The sequence below is a fragment of the Symphalangus syndactylus genome, chromosome 24 (genome assembly GCF_028878055.3).
Source record: "Symphalangus syndactylus isolate Jambi chromosome 24, NHGRI_mSymSyn1-v2.1_pri, whole genome shotgun sequence".
In the NCBI taxonomy this organism is placed as follows: domain Eukaryota; kingdom Metazoa; phylum Chordata; class Mammalia; order Primates; family Hylobatidae; genus Symphalangus; species Symphalangus syndactylus.
The window spans coordinates 35,740,393-35,757,333 of NC_072446.2; the positions used below are offsets into that span (position 1 = coordinate 35,740,393).

The window sequence follows — 16,941 nt, forward strand, 5'->3', positions numbered from 1 at the left end:
AAGGAAATAGGCCTATTCTTTTTTTTTTTTTTAGATTGAGTCTCACTCTGTTGTCCAGTCTGGAGTGCAGTGGTGCGATCTTGGCTCACTGTAACCTTCACTTCCTGAGTTCAAGCGAATCTCGTGCCTCAGCCCTCCCAGTTAGGTGGGACTATAGGCGTACGCCACCATGCCCAGCTAATTTTCGTATTTTTAGTACAGACAGGGTTTTGTCATGTCGCCTAGGCTGGTCTCAAACTCTGGGGCTCAAGTGATCCTCCCATCTCGGCCCTCCAAAGTGCTGGTATTACAGGCGTGAGCCACCATGCCCTGCCAGGAAATAGGCCTATTCTATAGGCTTACCTGTAGAAAAAATAATTTCCTGCACACACTCAATTATTTGTTTCATTCAGCCACTCTTTATTGAGCAGTGACAATTGCCCAGTGCTATTGAACACTGAGTTCAGGGAGGAAACCAGGGACAGCAGACAGTATGGAGCCCTGCAAAACTTTTTAATGCAAAACAGATATAGAAGATATACCTCAAGTCGCTGTGCCTTCTACTGCCAAATCATCATATCATTGACCATATAATGAAGGTTTACCTTCACAGAGGGACATTTGCCATGCCTAGGAAGTTTTTATGTAGGAGTTCTGGGGCCAGGCACGGTGACTCACACCTGTAATTTCAGCACTTTGTGAAGCCCAGGTGGGCAGATTGCTTAAGCCTAGGAGTTCGAGATGAGCCTGGGCAACATGGCAAAATCCTGTCTCTACCAGAAATATATCAAAATTAGCCAGGCGTGGTGGCGGATGCCTGTAATCTCAGTTAATTGAGAGGCTGAGGCAGGAGAATCGCTTGAACCCGGGAGGCAGAGTTTGCAGTGAGCCAAGATCGTACTCAAAGCTGGCAAAACTCCATTGAGAGAGAGAGAGAGAGGGAGAGAGAGAAGGAAGGAAGGGAGGGAGGGAGGGAGGGAGGGAGGAAGGGGAGGGTGGGTGAAGGTCGGAGGTCAGAAGGTCTTCACATAGTTCCCACTGGTTACATTTATTGTGTGTGTCCATGTCCTTTATATGTTTTTCTATGGAGGTCCATAGCTTTTTTGGTTTTGTTTTTCTACTTTCTGTTGAAGTATAACATAATAACATACATAAAATAAAGGACACTGTCCTTAAGGGTACCACTGAATGGATTGTTACATATATATAGATCCATTAAACATCTTTTAAGTCCCATCATTTAGTATCTAAGTTGTTTCTAAAATATTGCAATTATAAACAATGAACATCTTTGTGAATCAAACTTAGTTTTCCCAGTACCTTATTAAGATAAATTTCAGAGAGAAAAGAACAAGTTCCAGTGGTAACAAAAGCCAGATTTGATATATACTGTTTCATTTAATCACCATGACGACCCTCGGAGGTGGGGACAGCCATTCTGCCTGGTTTGTATTTGGACAGCTTGGGTCCAACATCCCATCGTTCCCCTACCATTGTCATCCTTAGATCACAACTTCTATCCGCTTCTTCCTCTTTCTCCCTCCTCATTATCTGTGCCCCCTGTCCGCACCACAGATCAAGGAGCTGCAGCTGGTGCTGGCTGAGGCCCATGACAGCCTCCGGGGCTTGCAAGAGCAGCTGTCCCAGGAGCGGCAGCTACGAAAGGAGGAGGCCGACAATTTCAACCAGAAAATGGTCCAGGTGCGTGGTGCCCAGCACTTTCCAGGCAGCAATTCCTACAGCTTCTCTGAGCTGGAAGTAGAGGCCTTCAGCTATATGCTTCAGAGGATCTATGGGCCCTCTGAAGTCAAGAATGTCAGGGGAGGCTGGGCATGGTGGCTGACGCCTGTAATCCCAGCACTTTGGGAGGCCGAGGCAGGCAGATCACTTGAGGCCAGGAGTTTGAGACCAGCCTGGCCAACATGGTGAAACCCCGCCTCTACTAAAAATACAAAAATTAGCCAGGCGTGCACCAGCATGCCTGTAATCCCAGCTACTCGGGAGGCTGAGGCGAGAGAATCGCTTGAACCCAGGAGGCAGAGGTTACAGTGAGCTGAGATTGTCCCACTGCACTCTATCCTGGGTGACAGAGTGATCTCAAAAAAAAAAAAAAAAGAATGAAAGAAAGAATGTAAAGGGAAACCTGAGTCTTCAGCCCCTGTGCCCTGCTGGGATGTTATTGCCCTTGCCATTGTGCATTAGCTGTGTAACAGGGCTGTCATTGGCTGCCTGTGGGACCTGGGGCCAGTCCTGTTTTCTCTCAGGACCTCAGTTTCCCGTTTATGAAATGGTGCCCTCGTCAGGCCTGGCTTCTAATCAAGATAATAGTTCTGGAATAACATTTATTAAACCCTTACTGTATGGTGGGCCTATCCAATGCACTTTCTACCCATTATGTCTTTTAATCCTCGTGCCCTCCCTTATCACCATTTTACAGATGGGGAAACTGATGCTCAGAGAGCTGGGGTGCTCTGCCCAGGGTTGCACATCCAGAGCGTAGCGGGGCTGGGCCTCTAATCCAGGTCCCTCTCTTAGGCATGACACTGCATTTCTTCCTAGGGTGTTGCCTAGTCATCAGCCGTCCTCAACCCTGGCACGCCCTTTGCTCTCCATGCGTCACCCCTCCCTGCTATCATCGCTCACCCTCGCAGGTTCCTCATTGAACATGAGCGTTCATGTGAGACATTTGGTGCCCAGGAGGTGCTCAGTATATGATGTCATGGTTTTTTAGAGCTGGGGTCAAATCCCAGCTCCTTCAGTGATGTGTCACTGTGGCTTTAGTAGCAGAGGGCAGTGCTCATCTGAATAGATTGCGCCACGTGTGGTGGGATCCCCGGCAGGGATCACTCACAGGCACCACCCAGACTTTCCTCCCTGCCGCTGTCCAGGGGCCCAGAAAGGGGTTGGGGAGAGGGCAGGGCCCTGGGGTTGCTCAATCTCTTCTCCCCCGGCAGCTGAAGGAGGACCAACAGAGGGCGCTCCTGAGGCGGGAGTTTGAGCTGCAGAGTCTCAGCCTCCAGCGGAGGCTGGAGCAGAAATTCTGGAGCCAGGAGAAGAACATGCTGGTGCAGGAGTCCCAGCAGTTCAAGCACAACTTCCTGCTGCTCTTCATGAAGCTCAGGTGGTTCCTCAAGCGCTGGCGGCAGGGCAAGGTTTTGCCCAGTGAGGGGGATGACTTCCTCGAGGTAAGATTGGACCTGGGACTGGGACTGGGAGTGTGGGCTGGGGAGAGAGGGACAGGATAGGGACGCCCAGCTGGTATTGACACAACTCCTAGGCTCACATACCTGCCATCAGCATGCAGGCTTCCTTCCCTGCGTTCGTTGCTCTTTTTTTTTTTTTTTTTTTTTTTTGAGATGGAGTCTCACTCCAGCCTGCGCAATCTCGGCCCAGGTGGCGCAATCTCGGCCCACTGCAATCTCCATCTCCCGGGTTCAAGCAGTTCTCCTGCCTCAGCCTCCCGAGTAGCTGGGATTACAGGCACGTGCCACCATGCCCAGCTAATTTTTGTATTTTTAGTAAAGACAGGGTTTCTTGGCCAGGCGTGGTGGCTCACACCTGTAATCCCAGCACTTTGGGAGGCTGAGGCGGGTGGATCACGAGATCAGGAGATCGAGACTATCCTGGCTAACATGGTGAAACCCCATCTCTACTAAAAATACAAAAAATTAGCCGGGTATGTTGGTGGGTGCCTGTAGTCCCAGCTACTCGGGAGGCTGAGGTGGGAGAATGGCGTGAACCTGGGAGGCGGAGCTCGCAGTGAGCCTAGATCGCGCCACTGCACTCCAGACTGGGAGAGAGAGCGAGATTCTGTCTCAAAAAAAAAAAAAAAAAAGACAGGGTTTCTCCATGTTGGCCAGGCTAGTCTCTCGAACTCCTGACCTCAAGTAATCCACCCGCCTTGGCCTCCCAAAATGCTGGGATTACAGGCATGAGCACCATGCCTCGCCGAAAGATATGTTTACTTAACAAGACAGAGTAGGCTGGCTTAAAAACATCGGTGATAGTACAGGTGGTATTAGGATGTGGCAGGAAACATGTGGGGGTGGAGCTTTGGGAATGTAAGAAGCTTAGAAAGGACCCACCTGGCCCATTCCTGCCCCAGTCTGTGCAGGACCCTTTGCTGCTCAAAGCCCCTGCCTCCTGTCATCAGCACAGCAGCACACATCAACACATCAGGGAAGAGAAGGGGACTTACGAGGATGTCAGACCTTGGTCACACTCATCTTAGTTGACATTGTTCACTTTGGCCTTGTCCTTTTGGGTTCAGGTACCTTGAGTCTAGCCCAGGCTTGGCCCTCCTCTGGTCCAGGCTACTCTGTAGTTCCCTGTCCAGATCCAGTAGGGAGCACTGGCATGCCTCAAGTTGCCACGTACACCATCAGGGGTACTCCAGAGGAGCCCAGATGCCCCAGGAGCCAGGCAAGACAGTTAGACCTGAGTGTGTAGCAAGACCCTGCATCACCCTATCTCAGTGGGGCTCATCATTCTCGCAGGCCACCAGCTCCTCCCCAGGGCCTCATGGGAGAGTCACTACCGCCATTCCATGGGCCCACACCCTGCTGCCCTGGCCCTGCAGTGCCTGGCATAGGGCCGCGCCTGGGAGCATTCGCCTCGGGCCTCCTGTCTGAAGCTGTCTCTTCTGTGACGTTTGGAAACATAGGAGCCTTCTCACCTGTTTGGAAGTCTCACAGGCCTCTGGATGAAGCCCAGTTTAAGGGAATGACCTGCAGGCCACACAGTCTATATTTTAAGTCAGTTTGTCTCAGACGAACCCTCCACATTTGGTGAAAACCTTTCTAGCCATTTCCATATCCTAGAGTAAAAGAGAGAGAAACTTACTTTAGGGGAAAAAAAATAGGGTATAAACATAGAAAATTGGCTAGGTGCAGTGGCTCACGCCTGTAATCTCAGCACTTTGGGAGGTTAAGGTGGGCAGATCACTTGAGATCAGGAGTTCGAGACCAGTCTGGCCAACATGATAAAACCCCATCTCTACTAAAAATACAAAAATTAGCTGGGAACGGTGGTGCACACTGGTAGTTCCAGCTACTCGGGAGCCTGAAGCAGGAGAATCTCTTGAACCTGCAAGGCAGAGGTTGCAGTGAGCCAAGATCATGCCGTTGCACTCCAGCCTGGATGACACAGTGAGACTCCATCTCAAAAAAAAAAAATAAAGAGACACAGAAAATTACATAACATATATGCCTATAATTAAGAAATAGATACATTTACCAAAATAAGCATAATTAATAAGATATAAACATAATCATGCTGGGCATGGTGGCTCGCACCTATAATCCCAGTATTTTGGGAGGCTGAGGCAGGAGGATTGCTTGAGCACAGAAGGTGACTCGCTCCCTTTTGCCTTATTTCCATCCTGAACTAGGTCCCTGATCTCCTTGGCTGGCCCGGGACTCTTGCCCAGAATCCATCAGCAAGAAATCCAACCCCCCAGCAAGGTCCCTTCTGTCCACCCAAACCTTTGGTCACCCTTATGTAGCACTGTGGGAGTGCGTGTGGCCTTTACATTTCAACCACAGTACCTGCCTTGACCCAGCCTGTCAACATGGTTATTTCAGAGTGACTCTCAGGGATGCTTCCTGGTCTTTGGGGCAGAATAGATGTTGTGGGAGGCTAGGAGGGCCTGACTGTCCAGCCGTGCTCCTCGACCTACATGGTTCCCAAAGTTGGAATTAAAATTTGGGAAAACTTCCCACCTGCTGTTAAGCATGGTTTTTAAAAAACAGGTGAACAGCATGAAGGAGCTGTACTTGCTGATGGAGGAAGAGGAGATAAACGCTCAGCATTCTGATAACAAGGCCTGCACAGGGGACAGCTGGACCCAGAACACGGTGTGTTTCCAGCCCCTTCCCGGTCCTGTTGTGTCCATTCATTCCTTTGTCTGCTCAGTGATCAATTCCTACTGCTTTCTCTGACCCCATTCCTGGACACTGGGGTTGCGGAAGGTTATTGCCTGGTCATCCCAGGGCAGTAACAGAGTCCAGATGATGGACTGTGGGGTCATAGGCAGGAGTGCAAGTAATTCTCTTTGCAGTATAGGGGACAGTATCACAGTGAAGGGGTCATGGATGATGGGTTTTGAAGGATGTATAGGAGTTTACCTAATAGAGAATGGGGGAAAGACTATTCTGGACCAAGAGAACTGTGTGTGCCAAGGTGTGGCAAGGTGTTCTGGTATTGAGTATGGCTTGGGAGGTACATGGTGAGGGTAAGGACATCAGGCTAGAGTCATCTGAAGAGGGGCCTTGTGGTCTAGGGTCAGGAACCTTCAAATCAAGCCATAAGTCAGAGAGAACAGTGGGGTCAGGATCCCAGGGTCACACACTGAGAGCTGGGGTAGGGATGGGAAATGAGGGCATGGGCCCAGGAGAGAAGATTTGGGACAGAGTCAGGCAAACTGAGGGAGTCTCCATGAATTAGACCCCACATCTGGCCTGCAGTGGGTCAGACAGGCAGATCCTGAGTGAGGAGAAAGGCTGCAGAGCCTTGAAGAAGCCAGATTATTCAGCTCAGAGTTAGGCTGAATAATTATTACTGTAACTGCAGGGTTTTTTCTTGGTGTCAGATTTGGGCCTCATGTCAGCCTAGGAGGTAGCCAGGGCTGGGCCTGTCATTCCCATTTTATAGGTGAGATGACCTAGAGAGGTCGTGGGACTTGCCCGAGGCCTCGTGGAGTCCCAGGCTGGACTCCTAGGTGAGTTTTCTGAGCCCAGGTTCCCCTCCCTACCCCCCAGAGGCTCTTGACTCAGGTTTTGCCTCCTGTCTGCAGCCCAATGAGTACATCAAGACACTGGCCGACATGAAGGTGACGCTGAAAGAGCTGTGCTGGCTGCTCCGGGATGAACGCCGTGGTCTGACAGAGCTTCAGCAACAGTTTGCCAAGGCCAAGGCTACCTGGGAGACAGAGCGGGCAGAGCTCAAGGGCCATACCACCCAGGTGAGCGCCCCACCTGTCAGAGGCCTCTCCCCTTACTCTCAGCCAAGCCTTTAGCTGTCAGATCTGGGAGTAGGATACCAAGGCCATGCTCCTAGAGGAATAAGAACCCCTTTGCTTCACCTGTGGCCCAGAGAGGGCAAGAGACTTGCCTAAAGTCACACAGCATGGGTATCAGAAACGGTGGGGAATGGGAGTCACAGGGGAAGGGAAAGAAGGTGGGGGATTGCACCCTGGGCTCACAGGTGAGGCCGGCGTGCACCACCACTGCCTGCTGTCCTGATTTGCTCCTTCCTTTCCTCATAAGCACTCCCTCAGCCCCTACTGCCTGGCTCTATTTTGCTCCCTCCACTCAAAATGGGAGCCTCCCCTCCCAACACCCCAGCGTGCCCCCAAAGGAGCCTTAACCAGGAGCCCTGGGGGTTTGGTGTCTGCTCTGTGCCTGAGGGTGACTTGCTGCCTCCTTTGGCCTGAAAAGTGAGAGGGTGGGCTTCCTCCCACTCAGAGAGAATGCTCTGACCCCACAGCTCGGGCTCCAGCTTCTTCCATCCAGCCAGTCCCTGCTGCAAGCTGCCTTCCCAGGCATCAGCAGCCTCTGGGAGGCAGGCACTCCGATGGTCTCTGCTGGACAGATGACAAAACTGGCACAGAGGAGTTAAATTTATCTCCCAAGGTCACCCAGCTAACAAGTGGCAGACTGGCCCTTGCTCCCCTAAACCTCTAACCCCTGGCTCCCTGTGACTCCAATTCCACCTCCTTTTTTTTTTTTTTGAGACGGAATCTCACTGCCTCACTCAGGCTGGAGTGCAGTGGTGCAATCTTGGATTACTGCAACCTCTGCCTCCCAGGTTCAAGCGATTCTCCTGCCTCAGCCTCCACAGTAACTGGGATTATAGATGGCACACCACCACGCCCAGCTAATTTTTGTATTTTTAGTAGAGATGGGGCTTCACTACGCATTGGCCAGGCTAGTCTTGACCTTCTGATCTCAAGTGATCCACCCGCCTCAGCCTCCCAAAATGCTGGGAGTACAGGCATGAGCCACCACACCCGGCCCCAATTCCACCTTCTTCCCACTGCTCACAGTCTCCTGGCTACTTCCTGGGGCCACTACTCTCCCCTCCTGACCCTCTCTGCAGATCTCACTGCTCCCTCCATCTGCACATTCCCCAGTGTCCACTGCACCCGCTGCCCACAAAGACCCAGGCATTTCAGGTGCTCCTCCCACCAAGAACCTGACCAGCCCATGGGGGTTAATGGGGGGCATTGAGTCTAAAGGTTGCACATTCCCTTTCCTGCCACCCTGAGGTCTGAGGCCGAGAAAACCATCTTGCTGGAGTGACCACTAGTAATCTTTCAGAGTTTTTATGAGGATACTGACATCATACCTGAAAAGCCCACAGCAGAGCTTGGCTTATAGAAAGAGCTCTTCAAACCCTTACTGTGTGGAGGGGTTAGGGGTTAGTTCTGAGTGGGGAGGACTAAGCTGGGTTAGTCCCTGGTGAGGGGTCTTCTGAAGGGACCTCTCCCCTTTTCCCCTGCTGGCACCCAGGAGGGAAGGAGAGAGAAGGGCCAAGAGGAGTAGCCTCCTGCTGCCAGCTGCTCAGTCTGCTTCTTTCCGCAGATGGAGCTGAAGGCAGGGAAGGGGGCCGGGGAGCGAGCAGGGCCCGACTGGAAGGCAGCCCTACAGAGGGAGCGTGAGGAGCAGCAGCACCTCCTAGCTGAGTCCTACAGCGCTGTCATGGAGTTGACGCGGCAGCTGCAGATCAGCGAGCGCAACTGGAGCCAGGAGAAGCTGCAGCTGGTGGAGCGGCTGCAGGGTGAGAAGCAGCAGGTGGAGCAGCAGGTGAAGGAGCTGCAGAACCGCCTAAGCCAGGTGAGGCCCACCCCTGCCAAGCTGCTCCCCCCACAAGGGAGAGTTGCTACAGAAATGATTCAGAAGCAGGAACTCCTTCAGGTATAGCTGGATCTAGGTGCTCGTCCAGTGAGGTCTGGCACACCATCTCCTTCGGGTATAGCTGGATCCAGGCACTTAGAGAATGCAGTGGGAACTAGATCTTTCTCTCTGCCTCAGCCTGTCAGGCCTGCTTTCCTCTGTGTTAGCTTCACTCTTAAACAAGCTATTCCCAAATATGGCCACCGTTAGTTTCATGCTCGTATCTTACAGCTTAGCAAGTACCGTGGATTGGCCAGATATGAGTCATGTGCCCACCCCTGGAGCCTACCCAAACCCAGGAACCAAGAGGGAAGAACTAAGAGTGGTTCCCGTGGGAAAATTGGGAGGCCTCCAATCAAGAGTAGGAGGAAAGGAAAAGCAATCATTGACTCTCACTCCCCATTATAGTTCACTTCATGCAGCCAGCCACCACCTACCATAGGCCGCTCTGCTCCACTCTTGATTTTGACTTCTCCCTTTATTTCACTTTTATTTTTATTTACTTATCTATTTATTTGAGACACAGTCTCGCTCTGTCACCCAGGCTAGAGTGCAGTGTGCACTCTCGGCTCACTGCAGCCTCTGCCTCCCAGGTTCAAGTGATTCATGTGCCTCAGCCTCCTCAGTAGCTGGGATTACAGGCGTGTGCCACCACGGCCGGCTAATTTTTATATTTTTAGTAGAGATAGGGTTTCACCATGTTGGCCAGGCTGGTCTCAAACTCCTGGCCTCAAGTGATCCTCCCGCCTCAGCCTCCCAAAGTGCTGGGATTACAGGAGTGAGCCACCATGCCCGGCCTTACTTTTATTTTATTTATTTTTATTTGTTTATTTTTTCTTTGAGACAGTCTCACTCTGTCGCCCAGGCTGGAGTATGGTGGTGTGATCTCAGCTCACTGCAACCTCCGTCTCCCGGGTTCAAGTGATTCTCCTGCCTCAGCCTCCCGAGTAGCTGAGACTACAGCCATGTGCCACCACACCCAGCTCATTTTTTATTTTTAGTGAAGATGGGTTGGCCAGGCTGGTCTCAAACTCCTGACCTCAGATGATCCGCCCGCCTCGGCCTTCCAAAGGGCTGGGATTACAGGCGTGAGCCACCGCACCTGGCCTTACTTTTAATTTTAATTACATAAATCAGGACTTCATCTTTATATAAGGTTCAAATATTACAAAGGCATATTTCAGGCTACTCCCTCCCTTTCTTGTCATTTTTTTTTTTTTAATGAGAATTTTCTTTTTTTTTTTTTTTTTTTTAAGAGATGAGGTCTTACTGTATGGCCCAGGCTGGGCTTGAGCTCCTGGTCTCAAGCCATCCTCCTACCTCAGCCTCCCGAGTAGCTGGGCCTTTCTATTTAAATTTATATTTACAGGGTTTTGTTTTGTTTGTTTTTTAATCATTAATCAAATTATAATGTCCATTTGTTTATACTTTGTGTCTTTCCTGGAGAGCTGTTCACAAAAGAGTAGGGAGGCTTTCCTCATTCAGTGTGACTGGTGCCTGGTGTTCCTAGTGTGGAGATACTATGATTTGTTATCTACAGTGATTAAATCTAGATTGTTTCCAGTTTTTCACTATTGAAAGTTGTGACCTGAAGCTGGATGTGGCAGTGTGTGCCTGTAGTCCCAGCTACATGAGAGGCTGAGGTGGGAGGATTGCTTGAGCTCAGGAGATCAAGGCTGCAGTGAGCCGTGATCATGCCACTGCACTCCAGCCTGGGCAACAGAGTGAGACTTCGTATCTAAAAAAAGAAAAAAAAAAGTTCAAGTTGTGCCTCAGTGAACATCTCCACACGTATATTTCTGCACACGCATGAATAATTCAGTAGGATAGATTCCTGGAGGTGAAATTGCTAAATCCAAGGGCATATGCATTTATAGTTGGTGGTAACTGCCAGGCCGCCTTGTAGAAAGGCTTTGCCCATGTACCCTCCCACCAGCTGCACAGTGAGAAGGACGAGAAGGCCCTTTTTGCTTTGTCTTTGCCAGTTCCTGTGGTTACCAATCTTTGAATCGTCTGCCCAAGTTAGGGTGTGAAATGCTATCTCATTGCTTTACTTTGCATTTCTCTGACTTCTACTGAAGGTGAGCATTTTTCATGAGTTTATTGATCTTAGGTATTTCCTCTTCCTAATGTTCTCTTCAGTATTTCAACAGCCTTGCAAGGTCACGTTCATGAAACCTCTTTTTCAGATGAGGAGACTGAGGCAAAGTGATTTGCCCAAGCTCATAAAGTGAGTAAGGGAGAGGACCAGAATCTGGCAGAACTCCCAGATCTGGAAAGTTCCTGGTCTTGGGCCATGCCCACTCTCCTGCAGGGAAGGAGCTCCTTTGAGGTTCGCACCCACTAGGAGCCTGTGCTTGGGGAGTGCAGGATGGCAGGATGACTAACAAATCCCAGAACCATCCAGGTACCACGTGGAAAGCAGGTCAGATGCATGTATCTGTTTGCACCATCAAACCAAATTCCTGTCTATAAAAGAATAATTCCTTCTTATTATATTAACAACAAAATGTTTCTAAAATGATTTTGAAATTATGAAACAAGCTTCGTGTCATCCCTGGGGAACATATCAGCCCACAGGCGTGTCTTGTCAGCTCATCAGGACACAGGTTCCATGTGCTGCTGTTGTTCTCACATCGGGGACTTGCTGACCCTCCAGCCTCTTGTGTCTCTCTGACATTGCTCTGCCTCCTGCACTTTAAACCACATCCCCCAAAGCAGCATTCTTCTTTACACCGGACTGACAATTAAGCCAGACTGGTGAAAGCAACAGAGCGGCTGATGGGAAAGGGCTTCTGACCAGAAGTCCCCAGTCCTTACCTGGCTCCACCAGGTACAACCCCAGTCAAGTCACCTCTGATCTCTGGGCCTCATCTGTAAAATAAGGATGACCATTCTTGACCTTCTCATCTTACAGGGCAGCTATGGAAATAAAGTGAGATAGCCAGAAGATTCAAAGTGCTTCCTAAGCCCACCCCTGTCTGGGGCTTGGTTTGATTCTATGGTCTTCATCTCTCATTGCTGTTCGCTGATGTTAGTGTTATTTCCCTCCCTCCCTTCCTCCCTCCCTTCTTCTTACTTTCGTCGTTTCTTTCTTTTCTTATTTTGAGACAAGGTCTTGCTCTGTCACCTAGGCTGGAGTGCAGTGGCACCATCTCAGCTCACTGCAACCTCCGCCTCCCAGGCTCAAGTGATCCTCCCACCTCAGCCTCTCGTGTAGCTGGTAGCACACTCTACCATGCCTGGCTAACTTTTATTTATTTATTTATTTATTTATTTATTTATTTATTTATTTATTTTCGAGATGGAGTTTCACTCTTGTTGCCCAGACTAGAGTGCAATGGCGTGATCTCGGCTCACTGCAACCTCCGCCTCCCGGGTTCAAACGATTCTCCTGCCTCAGCCTCCTGAGCAGCTGGGATTACAGGCTTACACCACCACACCTGTCTAATTTTTTGTATTTTTAGTAGAGACAGGGTTTCTCCATGTTGGTCAGGCTGGTCTCGAACTCCCAACCTCAGGTGATCCACCCGCCTTGGCCTCCCAAAGTGCTGGGATTACAGGCATGAGTCACCGTGCCCGGCAACTTTTGTATTTTTTTGTAGAGATGGGGTTTCGCCGTGTTGCCCAGGCTGATCTTAAACTGCTAGGCTCAAGTGATCCTCCCACCTCAGCCTCCCAAAGTGCTGGGATTATAGTTGTGAGCTGCCACACCTGGCCTAGTGTTATTTGCATTGTTGCCCTTATTACTGTTTGTCTCATGTTGGGTTTCTAAGAAGCAAAGCCCTAGACATGAATTCAAGTACAAGTAAGGTGACCAACCCATGCTGGCTTGCCTGGGACTGAGGGCGTTCCTGGGACTTTGACTTTTAAAACTAGAATAGTCCTAGCCATAGCCTACTAGTTTTTTTAGAACTGAGGGTTCTGGGACGTGGGACTTTCAATGCAAACACTGAGAAACTCCTGGGCAAAACAAGATGAGTTGGCTACCTGTGTGCAAGTGATTTGTTAACGGATGGCGTCAGGATGGGGAAGGGGAATAAACCACATAAGATGTGCTTTCAGATGAAGTCTGCCCTTGGCCTGACCCCATGACATGCCCAGGAGTGTAAACAGTAAATCACCCCACAGTTTGGTCCACCTTAAGGCAAGGGGTCTGCCTTTTGGGTCAGTCTTTTGGACCCCTGTCTTTGTCTGTCGTTGGCAGTGATTTCGGTTCTGGTTGCCCAAGGCAATCCTCCAGAGAAGGCTGTAGTGCCAGATGGTACAGATGGAGCCACCAGCAATGGGAAGTGCTACAAGATCATTCACTCAGTCAGCTGCCCAACCTCTTCTCTCAGTCTTGATCCTCTCATCTGCCAAATGGAAATAACCACAGGAACACCTATCATACACTGTTTCTGTGAGGATTAAATCAACTAATGCGGCCAGACGCGGTGCCTCACACCTGTAATCCCAGCACTTTAGGAGGTCGAGGCAGGCGGATCACCTGAGTCAGGAGTTCAAGACCAGGCTGGCCAACATGTGAAACCCGTCTCTACTAAAAACATAAAAATTAGCCAGGCGAGGTGGCTCATCCCTGTAGATGCCAGCTACTGGGAGGCTGAGGCAGGAGAATTGCTTGAACCTGGGAGGCAGAGTTTGCAGTGAGCTGCGATCGTACCACAGCACTCCAGTGTGGGCAACAGAGTAAGACTCTGTCTCAAAAAACAAAAAAAAAAAATTAACTAATGTGTGCATAGGAGCTAGGTTCCATCACAAGCCACCTGGAGGTGATGGAGCTGCAAAGAGGGGAGGGAAGCAGAGGCCCCTCAAGGCCCAGCAGGAAGGAGTGCCGGGATCCATGAATGACGGCCACTGTGGATGGAGCAGTGTTGGGGGGTCCCTGGATCTTACATTTGCCACTCTGATGGGATGTAGCTGCTGCTTAGCTAGTCTAGCTGTTCTGTGTATTGTAACATGAATTCACATAGTCATGGCTGTTACTATATTAGGTATAATGACATCTAGAAGGATGCCTGCAAGTAGTTCCTTTTATTATCATTTTCCAAATCCACCAGGCGGAGTGGGGCGCTCTGAGCTGCTACCCACTGAGAAGGTGGCCCCTGGTCCATGATGTAGGTTCTGTGGGCTGTAGAGTGGAGTCTGGGGAATGGCCTTGCTTAGAGCGGGGTCCTGCATACCAGCTTTGCCCATTACCGACCCACCCTCTCTGCCCTTGCCCAGCTGCAGAAGGCTGCCGACCCCTGGGTCCTGAAGCACTCTGAGCTGGAGAAGCAGGACAACAGCTGGAAGGAGGTGAGTGGGGCGGCTGCTGCCATGTTATCTTGGCTCCTGACTACACCATAAAAGTCCCTGTTTGTGGGGGACATAAGAGGAAGCTGCTAACCCTGTCTCACAGGTCACACCCTTGCACCTTGGGCTCCCCAGCCCTGGAGTCTGTATCTCATGGTTCCTGCCTCAAAACAAACAAACAAACAAAAAAAAAAACCACCCACCCAGGGACTGGGCTAAGTGAGGGGGTAGGGTTGAGGAGGGAGAAGACAAGCCCACCACCAGCCCACCAGCTGAGCAGTGGGCCACTGGATGCTTTGTTGCAGTCACCACATTTGGATTACATTTTAAGTGGTCCCTTTCCTTGGGGGGGTCACTCTTGGAGCTCTGATTGGCCCAGCCTGGATCACATATGGTGGGGGAGTTAGATGCAGTGCAGCCAGAAACTGACCATGCTAGATCATTGATGACATCATTCCTGCTCTCTGGATGAGGAGATTCAAGCGCTGAGGTTGGGGCTGGTCTCTTGTTCCATGCCTTTAGTGCTCTGGTGGCCAGAACTGACCCTTCCTGTCTCTCTTCCTTGTCAGACATGCAGTGAGAAGATCCACGACAAGGAGGCTGTTTCCGAAGTTGAGCTTGGAGGAAACGGTTTAAAGAGGTGCTTGCATCCTGGTCCCCTGCTCTGCCTCTCTGCCCCGCCCCACAGCCTGGCCCCTCTCCACCTGCTGCCGCGCCCTGCACCCACTCTGCCTGCTTTCGCTGCAGCCCTGCCCTGCTCCTTTGCCCTGTTCCTGCCGCCACCCCACCGCATCCGAGTTGGGAGAGCATCAGGATATGGTTTCTCTGGAACCCGAGCCACTCAGGAGCTGGAAAGCTTGGGGCAGAGGGAATTCCAGGCTGCTGCATGTTGTTTGATTCCGGGAATGGAACACAGGTGGAAACAAAACATTTCGATCCTCGGGATTCTTTTCTCCTGCCTCTGGAGTTAGGAGAGTCAAGATTGACCTCTATTCCTGGGATTATTGAGCAGCATCCTTTGGGCCCAGCCCTGTGCTATGGCCAAGGAGACCCCCACCCCAAGACCATAAGGACCACGTCTCCACTGTTAGGAAACCCATGAAAGGAGTCAGGGAAACAGAACCCCCAGCTGCTATCAGACCAGCCCAGAAACAAGGCAGGCAGGACAGGCTGTGGAGCCAGAGGGCCAGGTTTGAATGCCAGCCCTGCCAGTTCTAGCTCTATGACCTTGACCTTGAGCAGTACTTCCCATCTCTGTCTAGTGGGGATGATAGGAGCTGCCTCTTGAAGTTAATCAGAGTGGTCTGACACACGCATTTCCATATGCCTGGTGTGTTCAGTGATTCAGGCAATATGTGTGCCAGGAGCTTCATGGCGTCTTAGTTTGGGTTCCCCCATAAGCAAACCCCGAGACAAAGATTTAAGTGCAAATGGTTTATTGGGGACAGAATTTCAGGAAACACTTGGAAGTGAGACAGGGAAAGGAAAGCAGCCGATAAAAGGAGCTTCATCCAGGTTATTCCACGGGCATCTGGAGTTCAGGCTGTCGGAGGAACTCAGGGAGCCAGAGTAGAACATGCAGCTTAGAGTCATCCCACCACAAGGAGGTTGGGGCACTTGTTCACCATATCTCACCTATTGTTTGTTGAGGGCTGTGTTTAGGGGCATTAACTCATTAACTCTGTGCTATTTCTAGCTTCGGTTTGGGTGTTTTGTTTTTTTTTTTTTTTTTTTTGAGACAGAGTTTTGCTCTGTCTCCCAGGGTGGAGTGCAATGCCACGATCTTAGTTGCTGCAACCTCCACCTCCCAGGTTCAAGCGATTCTCCTGCCTCAGCCTCCTGAGTAGCTGGGGTTACAGGCTCATGCCACCACGCTCGGCTAATTTTTGTATTTTTAGTAAGAGACAGGGCTTTACCATCTTGGTCAGGCTGCTCTCAAACTCCTGACCTCAGGTGATCTGCCTGCCTCAGCATCCCAAAGTGCTGGGTCTAGCTTCTTCTATGTGGAGGACAGCCAAGTATGATCCCACAGGCAGAAAAAAAGCCATCAGGTAGAGAATGGTGGAGTATGCAGTTCAGAGTATGCAGTTTTAGGTGTATAGGTGAAAGTGCAGAGAGAGGCAAGGGGCAATGGCTCATGCCTGTAATCCCAGCATTTTGAGAGGCAGAGGCAGGAAGATCGCTTGAGGCCAGGAGTTTGAGACCAGCCTGGGCAACATAGGGAGACCCCCATCTCTATAAAAAAATTTTTAAAAATTAGCCAGGGGTTTGGCTGGGCGCAGTGGCTCACGTCTGTAATCCCAGCCCTTTGGGAGGCTGAGGCGGGTGGATCACCTGAGGTCAGGAGTTCCAGACCAGCCTGGCCAACACGGTGAAACCCCGCCTCTACTAAAAATACAAAAATTAGCTGGGCGTGGTGGCGCATGCCTGTAATTTCATCTGCTCCGGATGCTGAGACAGGAGAATCGCTTGAACCCAGAGGGTGGAAGTTGTAGTGAGCCAAGCTCATGCCACTGCACTCCAGCCTGGGTGATAGAACAAGACTCTGTCTCAAAAAAAAAAAAAAAAAAAAAAATAGCCAGGTGTGGTGGTGCACACCTATAGTCCCAGCTACTCTGGAGGCTGAAATGGGAGGATCACTTGCGCCCAGGAGTTTGAGGCTGCAGTGAGCTATTACTGCACTACTGCATTCCAGCCTGGGTGACGTATCAAGACCTGTTTGGGGGAAGAAAAAAAGAAAGAAAATGCAGACAGAACGTGGGACTGGGCACCA

At 50.6% G+C, this 16,941-nt stretch overlaps 1 protein-coding gene across 1 annotated transcript in view; it reads left to right on the forward strand.

Moving 5' to 3' along the window:
• Positions 1–16,941, forward strand: part of MTCL2 (microtubule crosslinking factor 2) — an 87,572-nt gene that overhangs the window by 53,043 nt on the left and 17,588 nt on the right. The window contains exons 7-13 of the mRNA XM_055265134.2: positions 1,555–1,680; positions 2,934–3,164; positions 5,730–5,834; positions 6,773–6,940; positions 8,562–8,813; positions 14,100–14,171; positions 14,738–14,808. Of these exons, the coding sequence (XP_055121109.2) occupies positions 1,555–1,680; positions 2,934–3,164; positions 5,730–5,834; positions 6,773–6,940; positions 8,562–8,813; positions 14,100–14,171; positions 14,738–14,808 (1,025 nt within the window). The remainder of the gene's footprint in view (positions 1–1,554; positions 1,681–2,933; positions 3,165–5,729; positions 5,835–6,772; positions 6,941–8,561; positions 8,814–14,099; positions 14,172–14,737; positions 14,809–16,941) is intronic.